The 13,603-nt window shown below is 39.3% G+C and overlaps 1 protein-coding gene across 1 annotated transcript in view; it reads right to left on the bottom strand.

The window, feature by feature from the left end:
* Positions 1 to 1,741: 1,741 nt before the first annotated feature.
* tafa5l (TAFA chemokine like family member 5, like) overlaps positions 1,742 to 13,603 on the bottom strand; it is a 59,051-nt gene continuing 47,189 nt past the window's right edge. Inside the window, exons 8-9 of the mRNA XM_089013271.1 lie at positions 7,778 to 7,839; positions 1,742 to 6,405 (exon numbers count right to left, since the gene is read on the bottom strand). Of these exons, the coding sequence (XP_088869397.1) occupies positions 7,816 to 7,839 (24 nt within the window). The 3' untranslated portion in view covers positions 1,742 to 6,405; positions 7,778 to 7,815. The remainder of the gene's footprint in view (positions 6,406 to 7,777; positions 7,840 to 13,603) is intronic.

The following is a 13,603-nucleotide window of genomic DNA, read 5'->3' as shown; positions in this document are numbered from 1 at the left end:
CGGAAGCACACGACCGAACAGCACCAGAGGTTAAGTTACCAACAGTCCTTATGGAAGGTGACTCTCCTTCCATAAGCCATCAACAACCATCAAAAAGGTAAATAAAACTTTATTTTACAGCACAGTTTATTTCTTTAATTACAGTCCTCATGTAATGCGCCTCTCTTTCCAAACAGCAATTCCCTTTGACCTTCGACCTCCAACGCCATTCCATCAAGCCATAAATGACCATCACAAATGTAAATAAAGTGACTTTATGATACAATGCAGTGTATTTCTTTCATTACAATACATTTTCACATTTATTATACATAGAATAAGGTATGTTGTGTGTAGTTTTAAGGCTTATTTAGTTGAAAAGTATATTTTATGGAAAGCCGGGAACGGATTATTCCCATTTTAATGGTTTCCTATGGGAATTTTTTTTCGAGATACACACTTTTCGCCTTACACACCATGTCTGGGAACCAATTAAGTTCGTAAGTTGAGGTCTCACTGTACTTAGAATGGGGGCAGTCTGGGAGCGTATAGTTAAGTCAAGTGCTGTTTTTCTAAGCAGGTTTTTTTTCTTCACTTCTCAAGAGGTACAGGTAATCCAAACACACATTTGTTTGCAGAGAATAGAAGTACTGCTGTCACATGAAATCTATTGTGTCATCCCTCAAACTAACAGCTGCAAACAACAATTACAGTCTGGCCCAGATAAGCAGAGCAACGCTGGCTCCAAGGATGGCACTTCATATATGGTGAGTAGCTGAAAGAAGCTAAACTGCTCATAGTGAAGTTTTCATTCGCGAATAGGGCTGTCCAAATGATGTCCTGAGATAAACGCAGTATGCACCAATGACTGAGATAATCACACCCGTTGTAATGTATTTTTGGAACGACAAATTGACAAAATAAACCGTGTCATCACCGTTCATCTAATTTTTGCCTGGGACACATTTCTATAAGCACTTCAGCCAATGGGAACGCAAACACATGCTTACAAAAGCAACGATGCAACATTCTGAGGCAAACCTTTCAAAACTCCGATTGGACCATCGGGGAGGATGGCTTTTCAGATCCCACTTTTTTTTTTTTTTTTGATTCTCCAGCAGTCTTGGCGTGATGTCACAAATAGGGGCGGGACGTTCTGAAACTGGCCACTTCCGGGTTCATTTTTTTGCAGATTTTGGACACTTTAAGTCATTTTTATTGGTGTTTTGCATTTGACAAAAAATATCATACTGCGTGTTTTGGGTATTTTAGATGCTATAAAACGTTTTTCTGATGTCAGTTAAGAAACAAAGAAGTGACGTCTGTTGTCCTTTAAATAAATAAGTAATAGATTAAATAGGGCCCGCATCAAATGGGAAGTGTAAAGAAGAACACATTTTGAACCAATATGAAAGACCTTGGCATAAAAACATGTCTCATGCATTGTGTGTCGCTTTCTCGGTCAGGGGCGTTCCCTGGGTGACGTGACATCAAGAATCGTCAAAAACTCAAAAACAAGACTTCCTGAATATTCAGCGTGAGTCTTAAAACGTAAAATATAGCCATATGCGGTGGAATCTTTGTAAAATACACTCAGTGGAAGTCATTTGAAGTGATTTTACAAATTATGCACACAACTTGTCCGCGATGTCGGTTGTCCTTTCAGTGTATATACTTTGGATGCATAGTTTGCATGCTGGCAGGCAGGCCATGGAGTACTGTACATCATATGTTTCATGAAGTAATGACAGTTAAGAGTAGGTCAAATAACGGTTTTATTTTTTACATGTTATATTGGTATGTTAAATTGGTCAAACTATTTTTTGACACCTGTTTTACAGTTACATTTGACAAAAAAAAACACAAACAGAATTGTCTGTTATTTTAGGATAAATGTGATTACAGCCGCATTATTTCCATGTCAGTTGCAAATTAGTGGGAGCTTCCTACTTGAGTAGTTTGCGAGACTTTATGTTTCAGCCTGTCCGCAGGATTCACTGAGGCGTAAAACACATCAAGCTTTCCGCTTCCCATTTCTTAAACATTGAACTGGAATATTCATGATGCAGCGTGTAGATTTGGAAAAAGTCTGCTTTGAGCCAAGCAATAACTGCACCCCCTCACTGTGGATTATCCCCTGCACGACGGCTAAGGGCAACCGGTGTAATGTAATATGCAGTCGTTGTCATGGATTATGTAGTAGACTGTATTATCAGCTGCTATATTCTTGAGATTTTTTTTGTTGTTGTTCCAGTACAGTTTCATTGGAAGGAAAAAAACAACCGCCTTTTGTTGTGCAGTATTATTCCAATTTATCACTGATTTTCTTTTCTCTTAGTGTGCAGAATTCAAATCATAAGGTGTCATCATTTTAAACAATGTAATGTCAATATAAAATATTTCTTTCACTTAACTATTCTTGAAATAATGACGAAAGTAATCTGTATATTTTGTTTATTAACTTAAAGGACAACCGACACCACTTTTTTGTTTCCTAACTGACATCAGAAAAACGTTTTATAGCATCTAAAATACCCAAAACACGCAGGATGATATTTTTAGTCAAATGCAAAACACCAATAAAAATGACTTAAAGTGACTAAAAACGACTTCAAATTGCAGATAGCTTCAGCTCCGTTGGAATGGGCTGATTTGTCTGCTGGGAATTTGTGTCAGCGAATATCAAATAGTAGTCTTGGTGCAACACACAACCATTCACCATCGCGTTATTTATGTGTTTTCCTTCTAATTTCGTCATCAACGCGGATCAACACGAAGTTTTCAGACCAAACAAACTACCGCAAAATGCATTGTGTGTCCTTTCTCGGTCAGAGGCATTCCTTCCGTGACGTAACGTGAGGACTTGTCACCAACTCAAAAACAAGACTTCCAGAATATTCAGCGCGTAAAAAAAACGTAAAATATAGCTATATGCGGTGGAATCTTTATAAAATACGCTCAGTAGAAGTCATTTCAAGCGATTTTACAAATTATGGACACAACTTGTCTGGCTGGAGGCCAACATAGATACAGTATATAAGATTTTAAGTACAAATAAACAGCAAAAAAGAAAGAAAGAAACAGGCAAAGAAAAAAATAAGGGTATAATCACATTAACAGGGACACCAGCTCAACATGCTTTTGTCATCATTTATTTTTCAGATCTCAGTTTATGTGTAATGTCATTTGTTTTTGTAGTTTTTCCAAAAATTCACTTGTGATTTTTTTTTTACCTTGAACATTACAACTGTGATTCAATCATTCAGTCAAAAGAAAGCAGATGGAAAATGCTAATGATTCTCGCTAACTACTGACAGGAATAACAACAAAGTGGCTTTCCCACCACTCAAAACAAACAACCGCAAGATCGCCACTTGCGGATCATATCAAGTTGGCCGCAGTCAAGTGGGCATTTGAAGACCTCCTTCCATCCACAATCGTGCATCTGTGTGATCACAATAACAATAATAATAATAATAATTCAAGTGATTTCAACAATGATTCAGAAGGTTTGGGGTGTACCTGTATATTCATGAACAAAATAAGGTGCAATCCAAGACGCATATTAACAGAGCTAAAATTTCTGGTGAATCTGATCACCTTCCTATTTCCTCATTTGATTAAGGCAACTGAAACCAAATATGTTTTTAATGATACTCTTATTCTGAAAACATTATGAGTGAAAAGTAATTGAATAGCCATGTTGTAGCTGATCTGAACAGAATTTCACCATTTACAATGATTGACGGGATATTTATAAATTGTTTAAAGGACAACTGACACCTGTGTCCATAATTTGTAAAATCACTACAAATGACTTCTACTGAGCGTATTTTACAAAGATTCCACCGCATATAGCTATATTTTACCTTTTAAGACTTGCGCTGAATATTCAGAATTGCTGAATTGATGACGATCCCCACGTGACATCACGTTTGGAACGCCGCTGACCGAGAAAGCGACACGCAATGCATTTTGCAGTACTTTATTTGGTCTGAAAACTTCGGGTTGATCCGCGTTGATGGCGAAATTAGAAGGAAAACATAAATAACGCGATGGTGAATCGTTATGTGTTGCACCAAGACTACTATTTGATACTATAAAACGTTTTTCTGATGTCAGTTTGGAAACAAAAAATGGTGTCAATTGTCCTTTAAGTCTTGCTTTAACTTTTGTGATCGATTAATTAACCTCTTAGTAGCATCAGCTGAAGTAAAGATACTGAGTGAAGGGGATTCTCCAACGCACATTTACAGTGTTCTTTGTCTTGTGATGACATCCATTGAAAATAAAGTAGCATACATTGGACTTGAATCATATATACAGTATATCACGTCAAATATATCAAGCATCTGAGGGCAGCGAATACTTTCAGATGAATAAAATATTTCATAGTAAAATAGACTCAGTTTTCGAACAGTGCCCCTCAAATACATCACATTGGACATGTTCTGGACAGCGGATTTTTTTTTTACTACTACTACTTTCAGTTATATATCTGTTCCAACACCTCAATACAAATATTTCAATGCACAAAAATAAGACAAAAAAAAAATCATTTAAAAAGCAATTGTGCAAACTCAACACAAGGACACAATTTAGTGAGAGATTGTGTACAATACACAAAGAAATTTTAGGGCCACACTGAAAAAGAAAAAAAGTCATATTATCAGCAGGAATGTCTTTAAGTTATAAAAACCAAAGTATTTTTTTCCGGAAAAAAAGTATGAGTATGATTATTTAATTTTTGGGAGAAGGAGGCCGGTCTCTTCTGCATTAAATATTTGCTGAGGAACGTAGCCTTCTTTCACCATTTCGATGGAATGATCCCTTGTAGGCTTCGGCAGCTTTACTGTCAGAACTGGCTGTCCCACCATGACGAGTAACGCAGTGAATCCCTGTACGGCGCTTAACGTAGTCGAACCATCCGTGGCTAGCTGCTTTTCGTTAATCCAAATTAACAGAAGTTTTTCAACCTCTTCTATTGCCCGAGATTGTTGCTTTGAACGCACGGAAACACCTTTAGCAACACACGCAACTTTAATAGCTTCTTTGTGGCGAAGGATGGTAGCAATGGTGGACTCAGCATATTGCTAGTGGGCTGTTAAGTCAGAAAAACGCACACCTCGTTCATGTTTCTCAATGATCTCTTTCTTCTCCTCGACTGTAATTTTGTTTTGTGTCTTCTTCGGCTGAACATGAGCCTATGGTGGGGTCTTTTTCTGTCCCATAACAGCAAAAGTATCCGTGATAAATCCTTGAAGACGAACGACGTGTGCACTCAGAGAAAGCGGGTGTGGAAAGGTAGACCGGCTGTGATGCTGTTCGGTCGTGTGGTTTGATGTTCTTCCGCCGAAAATAACTCCGCCAGCCGTGGTGGGGCGGCGCGCCGTGTGTATCCCGAAAAGTAGTGCATATGCCAAGGTTTAATTTTCATAAATTTAACGTTCCTAAAATGAAAAGTTCGTAAAGCAAGGTGTTCGTAAACCGAGGTCCCACTGTATCTGTATCTAGGCCACAGGCCTTGAGTTTGACACATTTAGCCGAACACAATATTCAGCTTTTTTTTTTTCAATTTTTCTTCCAATAGTTGAATTCTTCCTTCTTATATTTACAGTGGGGCTTGAATCCAAATCCTTTCCGTTCCGTTCTACGTGTGGGCAAAAATATAAGTGGATGAGCAATAACATTTGATATGATTTATTTCACAGTGTAGTGGATGTGCTTTCACACATGCACACGTACACACACACACACGTTGAGCCAGGGGTCTGCCAGGGGTCTGTTCTGAGAAAGTCCTCTAGTGAAGTGAGCTTCATTGACAAAAATGATTAAAAAAATGTGCTGGATGGCGAGCCATTAAAAAGGGCCATTCGGTGACCTTTGTTACCAGGGTCTGACATGTGTCAGTCATTTTCATTCAGTATGTGATGTGTCCACCTCAGTAAGAGTCCAAGTAGACGTGCACGCTCACAATGTCTTTCGCTCTTCACGCCGAATGTCTGCTGGCTACATCCTAGCCAATGCTGTGGATTCATCAGAGGTCCGAGGAAAGTTAGCGGTGAGTCGGCATCATATGGACAGTTAAAAAGTCATTTTGGATGGCTTCACATTTGGCAAAGGGCGATGATGGACGAGCTGATTTGAGGAGAGATCTTCTCATAAAACCTGGAGGGCATTGTCTTCCAGACTCCATGTCCAATATTTGTTGAATAATTTTTCAGCGCTGACACATAGTTCAATGCTTTGTCTTTAAATGTGGCTGCAGAAGTGTCAAGGCAGATGCTGAAAAGATCAGAACGAAAAAGCCACCTAAAAAAAGAGAGGCTCAAGGCATGGTGTCGAATTTGTGAAACTTTTTGTTGGACAGACATAATGCTCTGTAGTGATTGGCCACAGGTTGTCTCACTGCATGGATCAGGGAACCTGATAAGGAGGAAAAAAATAGCAAAAAATGATGAGACACATGAACACCTTAAACACTCAAAGTATTTCATTAGTGTCTGATGACAATTTCTCCCTCCACTTCATGATGTCTTGAAGACATTTTGCACCGCAATCGTATTGTGTACACTCTTGACGATTCCATTTTGTTGAACATTTTCAGACTAAGATGTTTTTTTTTGTGCGTGAGCAGCACTTAAATCAGTTTAGTACCATTAAATTGTGTTTTTTTTTATGTCGCCTCATATTCCATTTCTTTGAGTTGTATGCAATTCACAAATTCTCCAAGCGTATGCCTGACGAGCTAAAATCCCCTTGAAAGTGGCATCCATTTTGTAGTGCCGGGAAGCAATCACAAGACCAGAAATGGATATCAAAACAGTAAAATTTTGATAAAGTGAACTGCACGGAGAAGCGAATAAAGAGAAAGGTCATGTCATGATTTCATTCAGCCAATTATCCAATCATTTGAACGATAATAGATGTCAACCGCGTACGATAGATAAACCTATAAATGCTAATATATACATGGCCAAGCATAAGACTGCGTAAATAAATCATTCGGACACCTAACCGGAATGTAGCAAAGCCAGATGGTATAAATTCCTCGTACTTGGAAATAAATATTTATGGTGCCCCCAATCATGCCTTCTTCAGTGTCATTGGTAATTGTGCATGATTGATTTTGTTTTCTCGACGGAAAAGGGGGAAGTCAATCTTCGGGAAGTCTCTGGATTTGTCGAATATAAAAACTTCACAGACCAAGCTTTGGGAAAAGAATGAAGCTAAATTCCTCAAATGTTTTCTATTTTGGGGGAGAAAGGAAAGGAATGGAATGGAAACCTCCCAGCAAAGTCAAGCAGAGTGAGTGTAACACTATGATGAGATATGACTTTCAATTATAACTTGTGTTAGGCTGGTAGCGCCTATGGCGGGTGGACTGGAGATGGACAATATACTACACTTGGGCAAAAAAAAAAATATTTTAGCATAAAACAGCTCAATAGAAAGGAAGAATATTGTAAATAGTAGAGTAGATTTTGATGAAAAGATTTCTTCAGCCGTCATCTGTACTTCTTTGAAGGTGTCGGACGGTTCGCCTCTTATCCAAGAAGCTTCGTCAGCAAACTAAAGTCTTACTGGTAGTTTCGCTCCACATATATATATATCCCTACTGTCCAGACATTAATAGAAGTAATCAGTGGAGCCACAGGGATTAGTCCTCTGCTCCCCCCAACCTGAGAGTAGAGACCAATCATAGCAGAGTCCGGCAGCGCCACGTCTGGGCAGTCGGTTTAAAAAAAAGCACTTGTGGTGAGTATTTCTGTCTCCACTGAATAATTATAATACTCACATACTTCCATGTGGTCTTTTTTTCCCCACCGCTGCGTTCTACGATGGCTCTCTGGGCAAAGGCTGCAAAAGAAGGTAGAGTGGCGTTAATGGCATGTTTTATTGAAACTTCCCTCAACATTCTGGCCTCCAGTGCCGAGCATATGTTCATTTAAAAGCACACATGCTATATATACGTCTTCTAATTATGTACAAGGTGAAAGAATGAAAAATGAAGGCGATTAAGTACACTGCTTTGAGTTTTTGGTTGAGGTGCACAGTGAACAAGGGCTTAATTGTGGCATTTTTCTTTCCCCTTGACTGTTGGGACGTAACAGTTTCCTTGTCATCTTAATATTGGTGAATGAGCCACTTTTGTGGAGATAATGACTCGGCTAATCATAATCACGAAGCTAATGATGTGTTGAGCTAATCGGGGTAGCAAAGGCGAGGCAAGCGTGGGGAGAGTCGCATTGGCATTCCGCTGCTCTCATCTTAGTTGTACCAGGCATTCTGTTCAAGTCGTTTCTGCGGACTTGGTATTCCTCAGACAACTCGGCTTCTTGTCTTGTGATCTGTCACTCGGATAGTCCATCTGTAAGACCGGACCGGCTGGGGCGGTGACGGAATTCAAGCCTCTGAAGAGCTGTTGATCCATCACACCTCACTCCGCCATGTCATCTAAATGCTAAGTACTTCCACTGCATCTTTAAATCAAAACAAGGAGCAAAATGAGGCTGCGATGCAAAGCAAACCTATGGCTTTCTATTACATTCACGGTGGAGCTCAGAACGGGTTGGACAAGAGCAACAACCACGATGGATTGTGAGACATTGTTAACCCTTTTGATGGGACAAAAGAAAGGACATACTTATGGAGAAGTCCCAGCTCAAAGTGGCTTTAGAAGAAAATAGCATGGCTGTTTGAGTTCTCTCAAAGAACCAGGGTAGATTTCATAGCTGAATCTGAATCACAGGATCAGTGTTACGAGCGTCATCTCTGTCAGCATCAACTAAATGGTTTTATTACCACCTTGACCTTCCTCCTTCGAGTTGACCGGTTCTGTCATAGAAGAAAATATGATGTTGCAACCTAGTGATGAGAATCATGTCATTCTTCCAGTTGCTAAGTAACACATCCTATCCATTCATCCACCCATCCATCCAAATTCTAATCTTCTGTAATCTGGGAGGGAACTAGAATACCCAAAGAAAACCCACACAGGTAGCTAGCCAATCTATAGCCAACATACCTAGCCAAGGTATGGTATGGGGGAAGACATTCAAAATCCATACAGGAAGGTCAGAGCCGGAATCGAAGCCTGCACCTTCTGTACTCTAAGCCCAACATGCTAAGCTCACCATTGTGCCTGCATTAATATATATATATATATATATAAAATGACATATATGACTTATGTTGAGTTTAAAATAGCGTAATATAGGCCCTTTAGTATAATATGTGTCAATTAAAGTTTTTCTGATTCACTATTAAAGGCTTTCTGATTCTGATTTGATTGACAGTTAAGTACAGTGTAGTTTCAGCACATTTGAAGGGTTTGATTTTGAAGCCTCATTTTATGCTCTTGCAATTTTTCGAATCCTTCAGATTTGGCAGTGATGTTACCGACACTCCTTTGTGGTATATCAACATTTATGAGACTTTTATTTTCATTTTACAAGAGCGCTGATGTTAATCATTGAATTCAAGCCAAAGGCATTTTAGCTAATGGCTAGCATAAATGACAGTGGTGAAAACTTCTGTTTCTATTATACATGCTTCAATATTAAATATCAATGAATATAACTAACCTTACTTTTACACTATGAATTTTAGGCACTTGGTAGGAACAGTTTTACACTTCATTCTATTTCTGGTATTTCAGATAGCACAGGTGTAGCTTGATCAGGTCCCTGGCGATATTGTTTACGTCTTTGGAGCATCTGGGCTCACAACAGAGGACCTTGTCTCTTTCTTCGGGTCTAAATTATCGATCTGAGACTGCCGTGAAGTCGAAGCGGAGTGCTGAGGCAGCACAATGAATTGTTCCCACGAAGGAAAAGGGCAACAAGATGAATGTGGACCAGATAGTGCAAGAAATGGGCCCATCATCCGTGGCTGCTAACAAAACCGGAACCTGACAAATTTTGGACTTGGAAAACATCGATTTCCTGCTGGCCTGCACGACGAATGGGCTTCACTCACGACTACCTGACTAAACATTGAGTGCTGTAAATAAACGATCAAGTTTCACAGTTTACATGAGGCCCTCCGACAGAATCTTTCAGAAGGCGCCACTGAAGATCGCTGCTGAAATATTCAAAGGAAATCAAATCACTACTTTTCTTCATTGACGTGGCATGGTTAAGGAGCAAAGTTTTTTCCCTTTTCTTTAAAGAAACGTCATTGCGTTTCACAAATAAAAGCCCATTTGATTAATAGTTTAGTATTTTTCACATCAGAAGGGACCGGACTCTGCTATGATAGGTCCCTGCTCTCAGGTTGGGGGGACTAATACCCGCGGCTCCACTGATTACTTCTATTGTCCTGACTGACGACTGGCGTGATTGCCCAATTTGCCCTGGAATCACCTGATGAGCATAACTAAGCCTATGTTGCCTAAGCAGTCTATTGTACGAACGATCCAAATTGAACCTCACCCCGCCATGGAGGTTAAGGGAAGGATTTTGCTGTTTTATGAAAATAGCTTCTTTTACTCCCTTTTCTTTTACTTTTTATTTTACTCCCCTTTACTCCCCCCAACCTGAGAGCAGTGACCAATCAGAGCAGAGTCCGGCACTGCCACGTCTGGACAGTAGGGATATATATAGGGCCGAAACTACCAGTAAGACTTTAATTTGTTGACGAAGCTTCTTGGATAGAAGCGAAACATCCGACACCTTCAAAGAAGTACAGATGACGGCTGAAGAAATCTTTTCATCGAAAGCACTTAGCAAGAAATTTTGAATACTCTGTCCAGAAAAAACAATGGAAGATTCATCCATATGTAAGGTACACATTCCATTTTTGAGAAAATGTAATGCTTTTAGTTGTGCCTTATAGTGAGGAGAATATGGTAACTAAAGTACTTCAACATGTGTATGACGATGACTGAGCATACATAATGCACATGAAATCTTAAGCGAGCAAACCCAAAAAGCTGAACACACGGTCCTTTGCCTCATTCAAAAGCAGCATTCGTATGCTGATTGAACCGTTTGAAACGTAAAAGCAGTGTTTGTTTGATTTCATCATAGCTGCTTTGTGTTGCATTGTAAAAACACCATTGTTATGCTTACTTGCTGTTGGCTAAGATGAAATAAATTCCTCCGCAAATGAGACTGAAAGGCAGCAGGGACAGAACATTAGAGGACAGAGCACATATTGTATGGCATTCATATTTATTACCCGAAATCCAATACTCGGCCATTGAATTTTAACGACGTCAACATTGCTCTCATGACTTTTAGTACTGATACAATATTCCTCTGCAAGGCTTTCTGCCTGGATAGAAATAAGACCATTTAAAATCTATTTATTTTTCTCTGGACTCATTTTTTTTACTGCATGTACCGACCTGTCAGTACAAGGAGGCGTGGTTCAAAAGATATATTTTATACGTTGTTCCCCTCACTCCCTTATGCATTGTATTCAATGAACTGTGCTCACCCTGGCTTAATGACAGTTATTTTACCAGAATAATGTTCATTCATGTCGAGAGGATTCTTTTTTTTTTTGCAAATGGTGTAGCAGGCGCATTTCATTTAAAGGACAACCGACGCCTTTGGACAAGTTGTGTCCATAATATGTAAAATGTCTTCAAATGACTTCTACTGTGCGTATTTTACAAAGATTCCACCGCATATAGCTAGATTTTACATTTTAAGACTCGCGCTGAATATTCAGGAAGTTTTGTTTTTGAGTTGGTGACGATTCCTGACGTCACGTCACGGAAGGAACGCCCCTGACCGAGAAAAGGACACACAATGCATTTTGCGGTACTTTGTTTGGTTTGAAAACTTCGTGTTGATGGCGAAATTAGAAGGAAAGCACATAAATAACGCGATGGTGAATCTTTGTGTGTTGCACCAAGACTACTATTTGATACTAATTGACACAAATTCCCAGCAGACAAATCAGCCCATTTCCAAAAGAGCTTTGGCGCCATCTTCTGCATTTTCTGGGTGCTACATTTCTGTCCAGATGCCTCAAAATGACACAGAATGACTTCTTTACTCGATTACAAACGATTATGCATTTCTCTTCAGAACTATTTGAATCATATTCATAACTAGATGAGTAACAAGAAATCATCTTCCCCGAATCTGAAGCCATTGTTTTGATTCTCCAGCAATGCAAGACGTCACGAACTGGGGGCGGGACTTTCTGAAAATGCCCAATTCTCAGCTCAATTTTTTTTGCAGATTTTGGGCACTTTAAGTCATTCTTATTGGTGTTTTACATTTGCCTAAAAATATCATCCTGCGTGTTTTCTGTATTTTAGATGCTATAAAACGTTTTTCTGATGTCAATTAGGAAACAAAAAAATGGCGTCGGTTGTCCTTTAAACGCATAAAGAACGAAATACTTCACAAGTTTGCCCTAATTCAACTGAAAAAAAGGTAGAATGAGACCAATAAGATGTGAAGCGTGAGCTAAACAGCTAACAGTGAGCTAAAAACAAAATACAGGAGCTGCCTTTTCAGCAGCTCCTGTATTTTGTTTTTCTACTTCTTTCTTTCATTTCATAACTTTGCTGCTGTGAAATGAAATGTAAATTTCTCCACTGCGAGACGAATCAAGGTACATCCAATCCAACTGTCTCGCTCCAAACAGAAAAAAAACATTTTGCATAAAAATATTTTTTAAATTCTGTTTTTCTGCCCTGCTATTGACTGGTGACCAGTCCCTTATTATAAAACACATCCACTCAGTCTCAGACTAGTGCATCACAAAATGTTTTGAATCACAGCAGAGTGACGCATTTCATGAGCTTACAAAACTTGTGAATCATGCTCCAAGGGAGCACGTCAGCGTTAAAACGCGAGGCTCGGTCCAGGTCACAGATTCGAGCATGATTAAGAGCGGAGTCATCAGCGGCTCTCACAAATCTAGATTGTCCTGCTGCATCATTTGATTAGGTTCACGTGAGGTGACATTAAGCCTGCTCTTCGAAACTATCAGGCCTCAGGAGTCGTCGTGTGCTTGAACGTAAAAACGGATGCATGTTGATTTTTCTGCCAATGCAAACTTCATTGTGGGCAATTTGTTAGATGGCTCTGTGGTACGCTGGGGGTTTAAAGCATAGCGAGGTCGTTTGCAGCGAGACATCCTCCGGCGCATATGACCATTCGGTGGTACAAAACTGAAAATAGATGCAACTTGTCGCCGATTGGAATCACATGAGTATTGTTGTGGATATTGGTGAATTTAACTGATTCACTGTCAGACATGTGCAGAGACTTATCAGTGCCAGGATTTTGTCATTCTCACTCGAATTCCAGGACCCACAAAATATTGAGTTTTAGGACTAAATAAACATTCAATGCATGTAAGAAACCTTGGACTCTCTTCTTTCACCCGCAGAAAAAATATAATGTACTGTAAAGTGTCCTTGAGAGTTTTGAAAGGCGCTTATAAATGAAATGTATTTATTATTATGTGATTAATGAGAGCAAAAACTTCATACCACAAAAAGTAAAACAATATTTTAACCAAATTCTCTGTAGGGGTGAGGACTTTGAATGTACCCATTCAGAGTCCTCACCACTGCTGTTATTTCAGTTCAAACCCACGTTTTATTTTTTTGTTTTTAAAAATGTTGAAACTTATCAGCAACAGTGGTCCT

This window comes from Hippocampus bargibanti, linkage group LG01 (assembly GCF_051943395.1).
Source record: "Hippocampus bargibanti isolate YZ-2025 linkage group LG01, ASM5194339v1, whole genome shotgun sequence".
Lineage (NCBI taxonomy): Eukaryota > Metazoa > Chordata > Actinopteri > Syngnathiformes > Syngnathidae > Hippocampus > Hippocampus bargibanti.
The sequence above is the reverse complement of the archived record's forward strand: the minus strand, read 5'-3'. Positions and strand labels throughout refer to the sequence as shown.